This window comes from Larus michahellis, chromosome 17 (assembly GCF_964199755.1).
Source record: "Larus michahellis chromosome 17, bLarMic1.1, whole genome shotgun sequence".
Classification (NCBI taxonomy): domain Eukaryota; kingdom Metazoa; phylum Chordata; class Aves; order Charadriiformes; family Laridae; genus Larus; species Larus michahellis.
The window spans coordinates 6,466,062-6,481,316 of NC_133912.1; the positions used below are offsets into that span (position 1 = coordinate 6,466,062).

Consider the following 15,255-nt stretch of genomic DNA (forward strand, 5'->3'; position numbering starts at 1 on the left):
TGTGCAAATAAAGGGGTATCACACACTGCCAGTACCGCTAAGGTTATAAAAGATACATTTCCCCTGAAATAGTCATAAAAAATTGAGGGGTTAACCATGAACTAAGATACTGCTCAAATCAATGAAATTCACCCCAGCACAGAATACTTAACACTCAGGCCACCTTTGAGCCTTCAAAGGAATTTTCTTGATACACAGGCCAGGAACTGCCTGGCTTGACAGGGAAAGGTGCTTTACATGCAGCAGCCTCCAACTGTCTCGTGGATCCAGTCCAAAGACAATATGAACAGCTTGTTGATTGTGTCTGGCTTCAGAGAAGGCCTCTAATGTATGAGCTTTGGGAAGCTGAACACAGATGTGCCTGTAGAGAGAATGAATCCTTCCTGGGTCGGTCATGGGATCTTCCCTCTGCAAATCTCATCTATCAGCTCTTGAGTAGCACAGGCTGCCAGGGCAATGCTTTGAATGAAGCCACATCTACCCCTCCCCAGACTGATATTTTCCCTGATATTCTGGAGATGGTGATGCTTACAGACTGCAAGTCACTGATGGTGTTGCTCTGTATTAACTATCCAACAGCAGGCAGATGAAAAAATAAAGAGATAAAGCTACCCTAGAAAACAGCTCATGTATTTTTTTCACTTGCTGCAAAAAGGACTTCTGTTATCTCATAGACATTTCTAGATGGCAAAAGTCTTTACATTTTTCCTGGTGCATCACATGCCACATGCTGATCACAGTTTTACAGTTTTGTTGCTAGCAAGTTCAACAAATGGATATTTTATTGGCCATATTATCTTGACACACAGTACTAACTCACCAACGCAGTTATCACTCAATTCAAGGCTTGTTATAACATCCCTTCAAAGTAAGAAAGCACATGCTTTTGCTGGCCTATGCCCAGATATATGCAAATTTATGCAAATACATGCAAATCCACATCTACTTTTTTGTCAGCGGATGTTGACAGGTTTGTAGATATGATGTAGTGAGGAGCAATAGCAAAACAGCAGAGAGCAGGGCTGAGAAAGTTGAGACGATCTCTGTATTTCTTAGGAGCTTTTGTTCCAGTCTGCTGAACAGTTGTTTAAACAGTCCAGGTCTATAAGACAGACAAGTGCTTTAGAAAACCCCATCCCTTTGAGTTAGTGGGTGATCAAGGAAGTTACTGCAGTGATTTAAGACATCTGCCCTTCATCTTATTGTTCAGTCCTGTTAGAAAATAATAACTTGTGCAACATTGAGAAATCAGCGACTATAATTCAGAATGTGTACTGAAGATGAGACACCCTGTGTGAAAGGGTTGTCAAAACATGGCTCTCACTCCCTTCAGGCATCTAATTTCAATCCTATTGACCCAGCAGAGACACTGTTGCTGGTTGATTGCACAGCAATTCACAAATCATTTCACTGAAAGAATAAGAAGAATCTATTAAAACGCCCCCTTAGATATGAATGGGAATAGGAGAGCACTTACCACATTGCACTCTGACCCTGCTGTGTACAGGCCCACACAGCTCAAAGGTTTCCTACCCTGTCCATGCCTAAAAGCTGTTGAAGACCCAAAGGAAGCCTCTGTCTCCTATACAAGCATTACTTCAGGTGAGGGTTCAGCTCCCCACTCTGACATGCTTCCAGAGCTATTCTTTGCCATCAGAGCTGGAGACTTGGATTGGATCAGAAGCCTCAAAGAGGAATCCCTTCATTGGGAAGCACTCAGGAGCCACACGAACCTGTGCTGCTGAGAACCTGCCCCGTGTACTTGCTCTTACAAGCATCTGTTTTCTTTTCTTGGGGTGGGGTGAGAGGCTGTGGCAATGCTGCTTCAGCAGCTGCTTCAGCTTTCTTTCACAAAGTGCCAAGAAATAGGGTAGCAGCAGCTTGCAGGAACCCTCGCTTGGAGCTCTTCAGTTCAGATATCCACTCACTCAGTGAAATACAGCCACAGATGACGCCTCAGGCTGATGTGACCTCTTCCATCCAGTCTTTTGCCTTCCCTCAGGTTCCTGCATTCCCAGGCTAGCAGGAACAATGGAGGTAATTGCGCATCACAAAGGCGTCAGTATTTCAACCGGTACCTCTCTACAGAGCCTAACAAGAGGCAGGGTTCAAGTATGTCTTAAGAGCAGTATTTCTCAACCTTTCATAGCCAAACTACCATCTTGTGTTCAGTCACCACCGTGCGTCTCAGTTGCCACCAAATCAAAGGCTGGCTGTACTTCGAACATTTACTTATTTATGTAACAGCCATTTGCTTTGCTTCCCTCCCTGCTTGCAAGCAATACTTGGGGTTTATTAGTATATTTTGATAACAAAATAAAGTTTTCAACCATTTGAAAGCTCATCTTCTGATATCTTACATGATACTCATGGTCCACAGGTTGAGAAACACTGTCATCCCACCCTGGTTGAAAGACTCTAGGAGCAGGGAGACGTCGGTTAATCACCCTCACAGTTTTTCTAAGAGGCCTTGTGCAATTAGCAAGCTGAAGTTGAAGCCATTCCAGAAACTGCAGGCAACCTAGGATCTGGCATTTCGGCAACAGGAAACGAATGCAGATGCAACTTTCCCTTTCTTCAGCAAATGCCTAACCTGCAAAAAAATGTAGTAGTTCATAACGCACCGTCTGAAACTGCATGCAGACACCCTAATACATACATACACACACTTATATACATGTATATGTGTAACTAAATACACGTGTAAACATATCAGAGACTACAATGAGCTCCAGAAGCCTTTTCATATCTATAGGCATGAAACCCGATCATCCCTTGAGATTTGCTGCCATTATGAAAGAACTACACATTGATACCGCCTCAGATGTATTTAGAGTATGAGCTAATGCCTGCTTTGTGTTCCTCAATTATGTATTTACTAAAGCAGGGAACCCCCAAGTCTACACCACTGCAACATCAGACCCATGTCACACGACTTGTCCTCACTGTTCCCCTGGCAAGGACAGACAGCTGTGGTGTGCACAGATGTGTTCAGAAGCAGCAGCAATGTGGACCATGTACCTGATCCCCAGCTTTTCCAGAAGGAGCCATGTGGATTGGCTGATCGTTGTCTAAGTTTCGGATGCTCGGGTCTGCCCCGTGGTCAAGGAGCAACTGGACGATTTCTTTCTGATTCTTGTCATGAGGCAATGCAGCTGCCATGTGCAAAGCTGTGTTGCCATGTGCCTAATGTAGTAGAAGAAAAAAAAAAAAAGAAAAGAGAAACCTCCTGATAAGCTGTGCTACCCACTCAGAATTGGAGATTTGTGAAATAAGAGCTGAAGAAGCTTCACACCATTACTTACCGAGAGGTGAGGAAGTATCCCTGCTCTGTTTCTCCCATGTATGGCTGTTCATGCAGGAGATTTGTAGGTTTAGATTTTTCTCTCTGATAGAGCACTACAAATTGGGGGGCTTTGGGGCTTTGGGTACACCTATTAAATAGTCCTGTATCAGCAACTTTCCTAATCAGTCTGCAACCCCCTGCTAAATCGCACCCTCACGTAAGCAGAGACCTGATGAGGTTTTTGAAAAATAGAAGGATAGAGGCAACGTACCATGCATATTTACCCAGGAGAAACAACAGGAACTATTACACTGGGAAACATTTAAGTCAAACTAAGGGACACAAAGCACATTATGTTGTGCTACCCATCACACACGGGCCATGCAAGCATTAACAACAATAGACCCATTTGTGCTCCATACATCTCCACTGCTCCCTTTTACAATCACTTACAAGTGCCAGAAAGCTGCAAAGAAACTTTGACAGAAGTGAAAGGCAGACCCAATAGTGTATAGGTTATATGCGAGGCTCAGACTCTTCTCTTGGATACCAGGCATCTTTGTGCGAGTCCTCCCAGGTCAACAAAGTCCTGGCATTAAGAAGAGGTGCTTTGAAAGGTACCAAGCTGTCCGGGGGGCCCAGCTAAGCCAGACTCCAGCAGCCCGTGTCCCTCAGTGACTTTGTGTACTGTGGACCAAACAGGCCTGCAGGTGGCTTGGCTCTGCGGCAGACAAAATAAATAATGTCGGGCTCCAAATCTTCTCCTAGTTCCTTCCCAGAGTGATGAAGGTAATGCCTGGCTTTATTTTCATGGCACTGTCATTCAGAAGAGTCCTGAGGTTAAGAGCCTACTTAAGCATATATTAACTCCAGCTTTTTCAGTAACAGGATTTGCACAGAAACGATAGACAAAATTTGTTGTGAAGCCACGTGGGGGCGCAGGACAGAGCTTACTGCAATTTGCTGCAGAAAAGCTCCGGTATCACCAGACCGTATAGAAATCTGTGTCCCTGCCTAGTCAGGTATGACTGGTAACGGTTTTAAATGAGAAAAACCTAATAAGCAAACGCATAAGGCAAGGTATTTTTAGTCTGCAGAAAGTCTCATTTAGGCAGCTGTATATTTTTTCTCTCAGAAATGATCATACGTTGTCCTGAACTTGGAATGACTGGACAAAAATTGCAATGTGTATTCCAGTTGTTAAAAGGAATACATATGAGTTTCAGGTCCTATTTAACACTGAGACATAAGGGACACTGAAGCATAAAACAAAATAGCAAAATTTTAACAACTATTCTCAGACAAGGCATTTTTTACAAGCCCTGAACAAGCAGATCCTTGTCAATTTTATCATCCCATAGAGTCAAGGGATAGTTACAAGCTCTTTATAGGACTTCTCGTTAAAATGGGAACATCTGCATTTGTTTGCTGCATCTTTGTGGCAGAAGCACTTAGTAGCTTCCAAATCCAGGCATGGGGCGAAGAAAACAAGGCAATCTGACAATGCCTCATCTTGAAGCCTCCCATTGACTTTAATAGGGCTTACGCGAGGCAATGGTCCAGATCAGCAATATCTGGGCTCTAGGAATCCTTCAGGTGAAAAATACCTCAAAGACCTCGATGCTCTTCTTGTTGTAAAAACCACAACGAAATGAATTTAGAATGAGACAACGACAGCAAGCAGTGGGTGAGCCACGTAAGCGAAAACGTGGAATCCAGCATCCCTGTTTTCTTGTCATCTGCATGCTCGGAAGAGCGAAAAAGCCAGGATGGGTATCAGACAACCTTCCCATTGTACTTCTCACTGTTCGAGACAGCTCACCAACAAGACCAAGAACTTCAAGTGAACCTATCACAGCCGGAAGCTCTCACAGTATTGTGATCAAGAGACAACAGCAGACTCCTGTGGACAAGCTAGCACCTGCCTAATGGATCTTAAAAGATACAGAAAGAATGTAGTGAAAAGGCAGCATAAGGCCCTTCGCTGTACATAAAGACAGAAGCTCAGTGTTATTACCCACATACACAAAGCAAAACATGTTTCCTCCAGTCCAAAAGACATCTGTAGGGGGAAAAAAAAAGTGAAGCTACCCAGTACCTGCTTCCAAAGTGAGCAACTCAGTTGATAGAAAACATTCAATTCCTTTATGATGGACACAAGCATGTGGATGCTCTAGGGAGTACAAGCAAGGCTAAGAGACTGAAACTGTTGAAATGAAAAGCTAATGCACCGACCCTCTCAAAACAGGGATCCCTAATCTTGTCCTCCCCTCTCTGTCCATTGTTGCTCAAGGGTACCCTTCTGCAGAAGCACCCAGAATCACAGAATGGTTCAGGTTGGAAGGGACCTTAAAGATCATCTAGTTCCAATGCCCTTGCCATGGGCAGGGACATCTCCCACTAGACCAGGCTGTTCAAAGCCTCATCCAGCCTGGCCTTGAACACTTCCAGGGATGGGAATCACCCACTTGGTCTTGCTGAGAGGGGGCAGCTAGTCAAGATCCAAAGCTCTGGCTGATGGTGCAGAGCGATATCTCAGCTAAGGAACAGGAATGTCAGGATTTTTGCTTAGGAGGATGGGTGAAACTGATATATCTGCAAGATAGTGTCACTGCTTGGTATCTGCTCGGAGGTGAAGTATGGGGCAGCAAGGGGATGGGTGACACAACAGCAGCACTGAGAAGGTTTCTAGCTTGCTTTATACAACCTAGGAATGGTTGTGCCTCCAGAAACCCCGCACTGAGAAACCAATGTGAGCAAAACTTCACCTCAGTAAGCAGGGCTGTATAGAGTGTCTAAAGCAGGGTCTTGAGCCTGCAGAGTCAGAGGTGGTCTACTTGCCACAGTGCCTAGGCTCCTGCATACTCAGCAAGGGTGCTGCCTGGCTTTAGAGAGCTGGTTTCACCATGCTTCACCTGCCTGGCAATGTGAGCCACTGTTTCACTGTCTGTAGCATGTGTCTGTCTTCTGTTATTGCTCCTGGCCGCTGCTAGGATTTGGTGGACCCTGTGAATATTTTGATACGCCAGGCTCAAACTCGCCTGCAGCCATCACAATAACCACTTTGTACCCAGGCGCAAACAGAGCCAGAAGACTTGCAAATAATGTTTAAGGCAGAAAGAGTCACCGTCTCCCTTAACTGAAATAGAAGCTTCATCCTTCCTATGGATGGCATGTTTGATTACTTCATACACGGCTACCCTAAACTGCCGTCTTTCAGCATTACGTTGCTGCCAACAGCAAACCATTGCATCACTGCAGATCTCTTTTTTCAGTCTTCAGCCTAATGTAATAAAGTTCATGTTCCTCCTCAAGTAACTGCCTCCCATGTCCTTCCTCTTCCCTGGTTATCTCGCTCTCTCATTCTGTCAGCTTCTGCCTGCTGGGAGAGGGGCCTGCACTTCACTACACAACTCAGAGTTCAAGCCAGTCACTGTTTTCCAGGTGAAGTGTCTATTTACTGGAAAATACAGTTTCATGAAAAAAAAATTCAGATTCAAACTGTTGCTCTTCCCCTCCAGAAAAAACGTGTGTGAGAAGAGGGTAACTGGTTTCTGCAGGACGCCACAGATCTCCTAATGCCTCTGCACGCAGCCTCCCACTGCAGCACAGGTCTCACACTGCCCTCGGCATTTGCTCTGCCTGTGGATGTGCACACAAATTCTGTCCACGCATGGTCTGACTCACCTTGTTGTTGACAAAGTCCTTGGACTTGAAAGCATTCAGCTCCAAGAAGTATCTTAGCAGGGAGATGTTCCCATCCTGGACCGTATAATGAAGAACTGTCTTGTTGCTTTTCACATCCTATTTAAAAAGAGAAAAAACAAACAAAGTAAGAAACATTCTGCAGAACAACCTGAAGATATTATATAAACCCACTAGAGAAAAGTCCAGGCCAGGTCTGCAGCTGATGTGGATCACCTCCTTCCCCTTCAGTGGCCCTCTTACAGTCCAGTGTTTGCTTGAGGCTGCAAGAAAAAGGCAGCAACTAACTCTGCAAGCAGTTACTTAAAAGGGAAACGGGCTTTGTCCTTCTGTCAGCCGTTCATTCCTTCTCCAATTCTATAGCTTGAGCATAGCACAAGGATCAGGCAGGGCAGGGGAGAGTTCCCACACAAACACACAGCATAGGGACAACTGAGCCAATCCCTTACCCGACTGTAGATGGAGGCTCCTGTCTGCACCAGGAGGTGGATACAGGACTCCAGCTCTTCACTCTGGTGCCGAAGATCTTTCTGCTGCTCCTCCGTCAATGTCTGGCAACCCTGCTCCCGGAGCAGGGCATTGTGGGCCAGAACAGCACAGTGGAGTGGGGTATGGCCTGGAAAACCAAGTACGGGAGGAAGATAATGACAGTCCTGATGAAGATATTGATGTACAGAGAGGAAGCGAGGGCTGGCACGAGAGCGTATGCATCTCTGCACATGAGTTGTTAAGGCACAAGTCCTTCTCTGGTTTCAAAGGTACCATATGGCTGTGTAGGCACTTTCTGGGGCACTCCAGCATGCACACAGTTCCAATTGTGCCATTGACTGAATCACCATTGGATCATCAGCACCACTGAATTCTGTGGCATTTGAGCACCCAACGATGACTCATGCCCAGGCAGTTTCTGAGGCCACTCTGGCCTCCTAGCACACCACCAAATACCGCTGAGCATCAGTCAATGAAATAGCCAGTAGTTTTTCATATTTGTACAATTTCAGTATTTGTACAAAGGGTTTTACCTTCAAAATCCTTCATTTCTAAATCAAGAGGGAAACCTAGTGACAATATAACCTAGAAGCAACAGAGAAATAGAAGACTTCAGATCAGCAGAATACTATCCAAGCCAAAAATCAGTCAAAACTAACAAAATTTTAAAAGAAACAAACAAACAATCAGATAATGATCATTTAACTACAGACTAAGCCCTTATCTGACACTAGATTTCAGTGCTGTGAATCTGTTTCCTAACAAGGACACTCAGGGTTACACAACATGATTGTGTTACCTAGTTTCCTAAACCCCTCCTGAGTATAGCATCCTATTAGAGTCTCAGTTCAGAACACTAAAATTAAGGCACTGCACCAAGCTCAAGAGTGCTAGCCTCCTTGCTTTCACCCTGGATTAAGCAAAGGCACCAATAACACCAATTCGTATTTATTCTGAGTTATTCTCAGCAAGGATAAATGACAATCTCTCCTTGACAGGTACAGCCAAACTTTATTACCTAGAAGTTTGCTGCATTGGAAATTCTCAGACTGGATTTATTTACTTTTTCTTTGTAATGTGCATCAGATACGCAGCATTGTGACAGTTTAAAACCACAGTTTGTTTCAATGGCTGCAGCAATGAGGAGACAGAGCCTATAAATGGCATGAAATAGTGGTCTGGAGATAAGCATCGCTCAGATTTAGCAGAGAGCAAAAATTCTAAAACTATTTAACTTAAGAAAATTATAGATTCGATGTGATGCAGCCAAGTAGCTCCTTGCCTATGTTATTACAGATAGTGTATTTTTTGCTCTTGACTGAATAAAGCAAGTTGTTCACATCTTGACTAAGAACTTTTGCAGTGCAGTGACTCATCTAGAACCTTTTCAAGGTAGACAAGGCACAGGACAGAATCCTTTTGCTGAAAGATTTTCCAGAGCAGTTAGGGCTTGCGCTCTCTTTTCATAACAATAAAATAATATATAGAGATCGAATACTGACAAGCAGCTCTGAGCTGCCTCATGATTAAAGATTAGATTGTTAATCCGCTAGAAAAAGCAATAAAATAAATAAACAAACCAACCAACCAACCATAAAGCATTTCATGGCCTTGGCCGCACTGAAAGGCAAGCCTGAGTGCATTTTCCCTTTTTATGTCAAGGGGGAAAAAACCTCAAAACCACCAAACAAACCACCAGAAGGCACTCTGTGAAGCTTTGTTGGAATCATCTGGATGTAAAACACTTTTCCTCACTGAATGAAAACACCTGTTTTCCAAAGAACTTGCAATGTTACACATTAACTGTCTGCTCATGACTCAACACAGGGCGTGTGCAAGGCAGAGTTAACGAATACTGGAGAGGGACTGCCAGCATGCCAGGTACCCCCTGGCACTTCCATTGACACATCCCTCATTCTCAGAGGACTCTGCGCCCTGCCTTCAGGTAAACTCAGCAGCAGCCATGCTGCTGCAATACAACTCTGCGTTGAAGCTGCCTATACTCGGTCATGACACGAATCAAGGAAGGCATGTTTTAAAAATTCAATTTTATGGCCAATAGCTAAGCGTTTAAGAGACACATTCCAGTATGCTTCTCTCTGCTATGTAATCCCTTCCAAAAATTCCCACAGTGCCTTTTCTAGTGTGCTAATTTGCTCTTAAGGACTGTTACAGTCTGGCTTGCACACAACTTAGATGTAGACCCTGTCTACAGAAAGATGCGTGAAGCAATAGGGAAGCGAAGATCTGGTCATAGAAGTCATGAAAGCTTTTGTAGATTCTGGCCATACAGGAATGTTTAGTGTCTCTCACGCCCTAGAAAATCTTCTTGATGGATCTTGGTTTTGCATAAAATCTGAAAAATGTGTCTAATTTTGAAGGCTGTGCCTGTGCTGTCTCTGTCTGATGGGTCACATCTGCTCTCTCTTCAGCTGGCTTGAGTCTGGACACAATTCATTTCTGCTGTCTGGATGACGCTGACATCAGGGAGGGGGTTTCACACTGGTATTATTGCTCCCTCTTCTCACATCCCACAGCTGCCTGCAGCCTCTGGGGAACCCCCTCCAATGCAGGCATCAGTACAAGGCTGGCAGCTCAAGCCAGAGCAAGCTCACTCTGCCTGGCCTGCCATCAGCAGATTTAGAGCTGTGATCTGCAGAAAGAATTTATTTCTCCCCCCCCCCAGATATGCTAAAGCCATTTCCTCTGTAACAGGAGGCTGCTGTTAGGTGCAAGTATAGATCTAAAATAGGAATAATCTGGGAAGTCGATTCCTAACACAATGGAAAAAGAAACTTTGGTCAGTCTTTGTTGCTTACTGACCTCTTGTCTTACGAGACAGTTATTTAAAGACACTAATATTGAGATTTTATTGTCAGCTTATATTGCTAGCAATTAAAACCATAAAAGCTTTTCCTACCTGAAGAACTTGGGTATACCCGTATGTTGCAGCAAGATGTAAAGCTGACTGCCCTTTGTTGTCTACAGCATTGACATCTGCTCCTGCCCGGATCAGATCATAGACAATAGCTGGCTGCCTGGCAGTGACGGCCACCAGCAGAGGAGTCTGAAAACAGCAGCACAGCAGATAAAACGTGAGAGTCTAGAAGCAGGTGCTATCATAAAACAAGAAACAGGGAAAGGATGTCTGGGCTGAATGGCATCTAGAATCCCAAGGATTGTGGTGCATAAACCAAAGACAGCTCATAGGCAGATTTTGAATCCCACATATTAGTATCCACAGCGTCAGGAGATGGGGGCGTTTCCCAGCTCCTGCTAAACTCCCTCTTGTACTCTTCAGCCCTAATTTGGATGACAATCCAAGTCCGGCATTTTTGAGACACTGTTTATGTCAGGTGCAGCCCTCTTAGCATAAATCTGTTTTCATAAAACCTTTGGCCTCAGACACTACTGCCAACACATACGTATACTCCTGGACCAGTGTTGTTTCAGATCACTCTCTGAACCATGGGCTGAAAAGAGAAGGTGGTCATACTCATCTCATCCCCTCTAATTTTAGGATCCTGCCAGAGGCACCTAAGCAAGGTATATCAGTGCCAAAGGCTTCCTTTGCAGCAACAGAGACACAGAGCTGGGTTTTACAGGGCATCAGTGGCTGTCAGTCATGCAAAGACCACAACCATCCCAAACACCGCTGTTTGCAAGAGAAAGTGGTCCATATTACCTTTCCTCTGTGTTCCTTGGCATCAAGTCTTCGCAGCAATTTCATGCGCTCTGCAGCTGCCAATGTATACGCCCTCATACCTTTAGCTGCATAAATATGTAGAATTCTAAGACAGTAAATAAAGACACTGGTCACTGCTTGGCCATGAACCACCCTGGGAGCAAAGTTTTACAGAGTAGCATAGCCAGTTTGGGGGTTTAATACCCAGTGTTTCACAAAACCATGCCATAAGCCCCAAAAGGCTTGACCTTGCAAGCACCCACTCCCATGGAAAGGGCTTCCTACCTGAAAATAACTGCAGCTTTCAAGAGCCCTCAGCACTCTTGAGCTTTGGCATACTGTCTCTCCTTTCCACTTCAGCACTTTCTTTCAGGTGAGATTTGCCCTTGTGCTGGGAGGTATTGAAGTCCTCCACAAAGCCTGGCATTGGGGCCCAGTGTACCTTATAGTGTGTATTTATCACTTGTTGGAGTGATACGGCCTTGTATGCATTGGTGATATGTCACCAGCTGGGATAACAAACAGCCTGTTCAAAATGGTGTATTTGTAAACAGCCTGTTCAGCTCTACTTCTTTATAAAAACTACTAGTGAGAGGGACCAAGTCCTTATCTTGTGCATAAGACCAAGAGTTGTCACAACCCATAGCAGTTATGGACTTGCTGGTGACACGGCCCTTAGCGACAGGGAAGACACTTTACCACTTCACTTTGGTTGCCTGGCTCTATGGCAGGAGCTGGACAGAATTAAACAGAGCTGCTTGCCACTTCCATTCCTCCAGGTCCTATTTACAAGTGCACCAGGCATGCACATGTGGCTTTACAGTTTCCCTTTGCGCAGGAGGAGACCATCCTACAGGCAGTTGTACCAGCCTCTGGGTTTGTTTCACTCCAGACAGCACCATTTGATACTTTTTAGTCAGGTGGTGGTAGACAGTTCCTTCTTTCCTCAGGTAATTTTGTACCCCAGAGCCACACCTTGCAATTTCACAGAGTAGAGATGCGATTTTACAGCTAGTCTGATTTGCAGTCAAGCTCAGCATTAGCTGTGGGTGCACACCCACACATCCCCATGGATGCCAATAGAGGATAATAGTGATTGAACTAACATCTGAACTGCAGGAGTGCTTCTGTGAGTAAGGACTGCTTGAGAAAACAGTGCCTCCAGCCCCTATCTGGATCATGGAGTTCCTCCTCAGTCTGCCTTAATGAGCAAAATTAGCAGAAACTCTAACAGCTCATCTGTGGTTCTAGCCTGTGCATATGTTATTGAACTAATTGATTGCTAAATCAATGCTGGGTTACCATTTTGGATAGGAAATAAAACACTTTAGGCATATGAAAGTTACTGTAGATCTTTATTGAAAGAGAATGTCTTTTTCTAACCAGAACAACCCAGAAAGAAATTCTGAAACAGTTCATCATTGTTTGATATTCACACACAGAATTTACATACATTGAAGTGAAAGAAATTTAAAAGCAATCTTAGCAACCACAGGCTCGATTCACAACTGCATTATCCCAGTTTTACCTACTGAATGTCTTTGTGCTTATAAAACTGGAGTAAGCAGTGGTGAACTAAGCTCCTTGTAATTAATTTCTTTGCTGGGTTTTTCTGCAAATGTAAGCCACTAATTTCAATGCACCTGAACTACTGCTATTTTCAAACAACTTTATGATCACTTACATGATCTATTGCTTATGTATTCCCGATTTGTTAATATTAAATAACAAAATATGCTTTGGAAGTCCTTGAAACTTTCAACCTGAGCTTGCAAACTTCACTCAGGCATAAACTGTAAGGTCACTTAAAACATTGCCTGGGTGACAACTGGAGAGCTGGACACCAGGTAATAGTGCAATAAATTATTTTGCAGTTAGTCTTGCAAAGAATAAAATCACCTACGGATGCTGGGCTTTAGAAAGCAGAAAAACCCAGAGAAATTGTGTTCACCAGCCAAGAGCCCCTTGTTTATTAAGAAAGCAATAAACAGAGTTAGAAGGGGATGCATCTCCTGCAAGTATATTTGACTGTGGCACGACACTCCTGAGCATCAACAATAATATTTACAGTTGCATCAGAGGAAAAAGTAAAGCTACTCATTCTCCAGGAAAGAAAATCAGAAAGCTATAAAGAAAATGTGTGCACCTGTGGGTCTGGGAGACTACAGCACAGAGAAACTTTCCATAGCAGTAAGGCACAAGAGAGGTCACTAAGGTTCCTTGGCTCAGCACGACATCACCGACTTCACACTCAAATGCTACAGAACAAGCGAAAGTATTGCTGGCTAATGGTAATGACATGAATTCCTTGTTAGACTGAAGTCCAGACCCTGTCTTCTCAACGATCTCCTGATATAGGGCCATGTTTTGCAATCCTGACTCATGCAAAACTCCCAGTGACTTCAGTGGGACCAGGATCTGTCCATTGGTAGAACATGCAGCATTAGCAGCCAGACACAACATCAGCCCCCCGTCTCAAAGGTGGATATTTTAGAGTCCAAAAATATTCTGCAGCTGAAAGACCATGACTCCAAACTCCTGTCCCACACCTACGTGGCTCTCTTCCAATGGCAGACAAGGTGAGACCTTCAAGTTACATCTTTGTGTGAACTCAAACCTTTCAACTAGGCTACTTTGTGATGGTCTGTAAATAGGGATGTCTGTTTTCAGACTAATGCAGATACCTGCACCAGTAGAACAAAACTACACTTGAGTTTTCCAAAGGAGCAATTCAATTTAGGAAAGAAAAATGTCAGTTTAGGCCCTCCAAATGTTCTCTAGTGGCCTAGGTCAGGTAGAGGTTTCTCCACAGACAGAACAAAGACACACTCACAAGGCATTTATGCTGAGCTCTAGAAATCAGTCCTACTGAACTAGGTCTTACCAATATTTAGAGGCAAGTGTACCCTCACCAAATGCTACAGTTGGCCATGGCTACACTATAGTATGTCAATTTGAGACCATGCCCTGTGTCTGAGGATGAAAGTCACCTCATGCTGACGCTGAGCACAAGAACTATGCAGTATGAAAAGCCTGCCTGGGAGAGGCAGCAGGAACTGTAACAGCAGAGAAATCTTGTGCTGGGCCTCAGGACAAAGCAAGTTTCACACAATACACAAGTCATGGCATGCTAGAGGTGGACACTGAAATCACAAGTAAAGTTCCCACCCCACTGTCTTTTCCTCTGTACTCAAAACTCACTGCGGTGCCAGGTGGAGTATTGAGTAGGTGAGGATCAGGCCCCAGATGTGCAACCTAAAGACCTTCAACAGAGAGAGCATGGTTTAAAACATACGTATCATTGTCTTCATCTTCTAGAAGCAGCTTCTCAATGGGCAGTGTGCCAATGACTCGTCTGGCATCCTCCAGCTCCTGGGGGGCTGGTTCAGGAATGGAGATTGGCAAGGGCACAAACTGCGGCCCGGAAAGAGTGGAAGAGGCCGGCTGGTACTGCAAAGTGGAGGCTGGCAGTGCAGAGAGGGGCTGTGCCCATGGGAAGTATGTGAGAGGTGGCTGCTGATCCGTCACCTCAAGCTGAGGCACTACAGCGGGGGTGGTGCTTCGGGGCTGTTAAAATAGAAGAGAAATAAAGCAAGATAAAACAATTGGCCACATGGGGCGGGGGGAGGACACAAACCAACAGACTAAGGATGCTCAGTCTCACTTTTAACATCCCTTTTCCTGTCTCTCTGGTAAAGCTTTATACTAGTGTGAGAGTTTTCCCACGCTGGCTCCCATGAGAGCGGTGACTGTGGCTGTCCCAGGTGCTTGCTACCAGTAGCTCACACTCATGTCAAGTTCCCTCTGAATTTCTGTTCCCACTCCCACCCTCCTCACTGTAAGCCCATGAGACAGTTAACCCTGTGCTGAAAACTGTCGTCTTTGACAGTCTCTCTTGCAAAAGCTGAATGCATAGGCACAACTTTGCTGCCACAAGGTTGAAGGCAGCTTATTCTGGCCTCTGCGACAGCCCATCCTGACCAGCCCCTGTCAGCCAAGGCAGAGCCCCATTTGAGATGATAGCCCTTCCTCACCAGTGAGGCCACAGGATGCAGGCATGGGCCTTTGCTGATTTGGTGTGTCAGTTACA

At 44.7% G+C, this 15,255-nt stretch overlaps 2 protein-coding genes across 2 annotated transcripts in view; both read right to left on the reverse strand.

Moving 5' to 3' along the window:
* Nucleotides 1-611: 611 nt before the first annotated feature.
* Nucleotides 612-11,243, reverse strand: NFKBID (NFKB inhibitor delta). The gene is made up of 6 exons (XM_074561521.1): nucleotides 11,166-11,243; nucleotides 10,401-10,547; nucleotides 7,441-7,737; nucleotides 6,974-7,090; nucleotides 3,022-3,186; nucleotides 612-2,593 (listed from the first exon to the last, which is right to left on the reverse strand). Exons 1-6 carry the CDS (start codon nucleotides 11,241-11,243, stop codon nucleotides 2,522-2,524), a joined length of 876 nt encoding a protein of 291 aa, XP_074417622.1. The 3' UTR covers nucleotides 612-2,521.
* Nucleotides 11,244-12,503: 1,260 nt separating this feature from the next.
* The window catches only part of POU2AF1 (POU class 2 homeobox associating factor 1), a 73,815-nt gene continuing 71,063 nt past the window's right edge, over nucleotides 12,504-15,255 (reverse strand). The window contains exon 8 of the mRNA XM_074561097.1: nucleotides 12,504-14,732. Within this exon, the coding sequence (XP_074417198.1) occupies nucleotides 14,421-14,732 (312 nt within the window). The 3' untranslated portion in view covers nucleotides 12,504-14,420. The remainder of the gene's footprint in view (nucleotides 14,733-15,255) is intronic.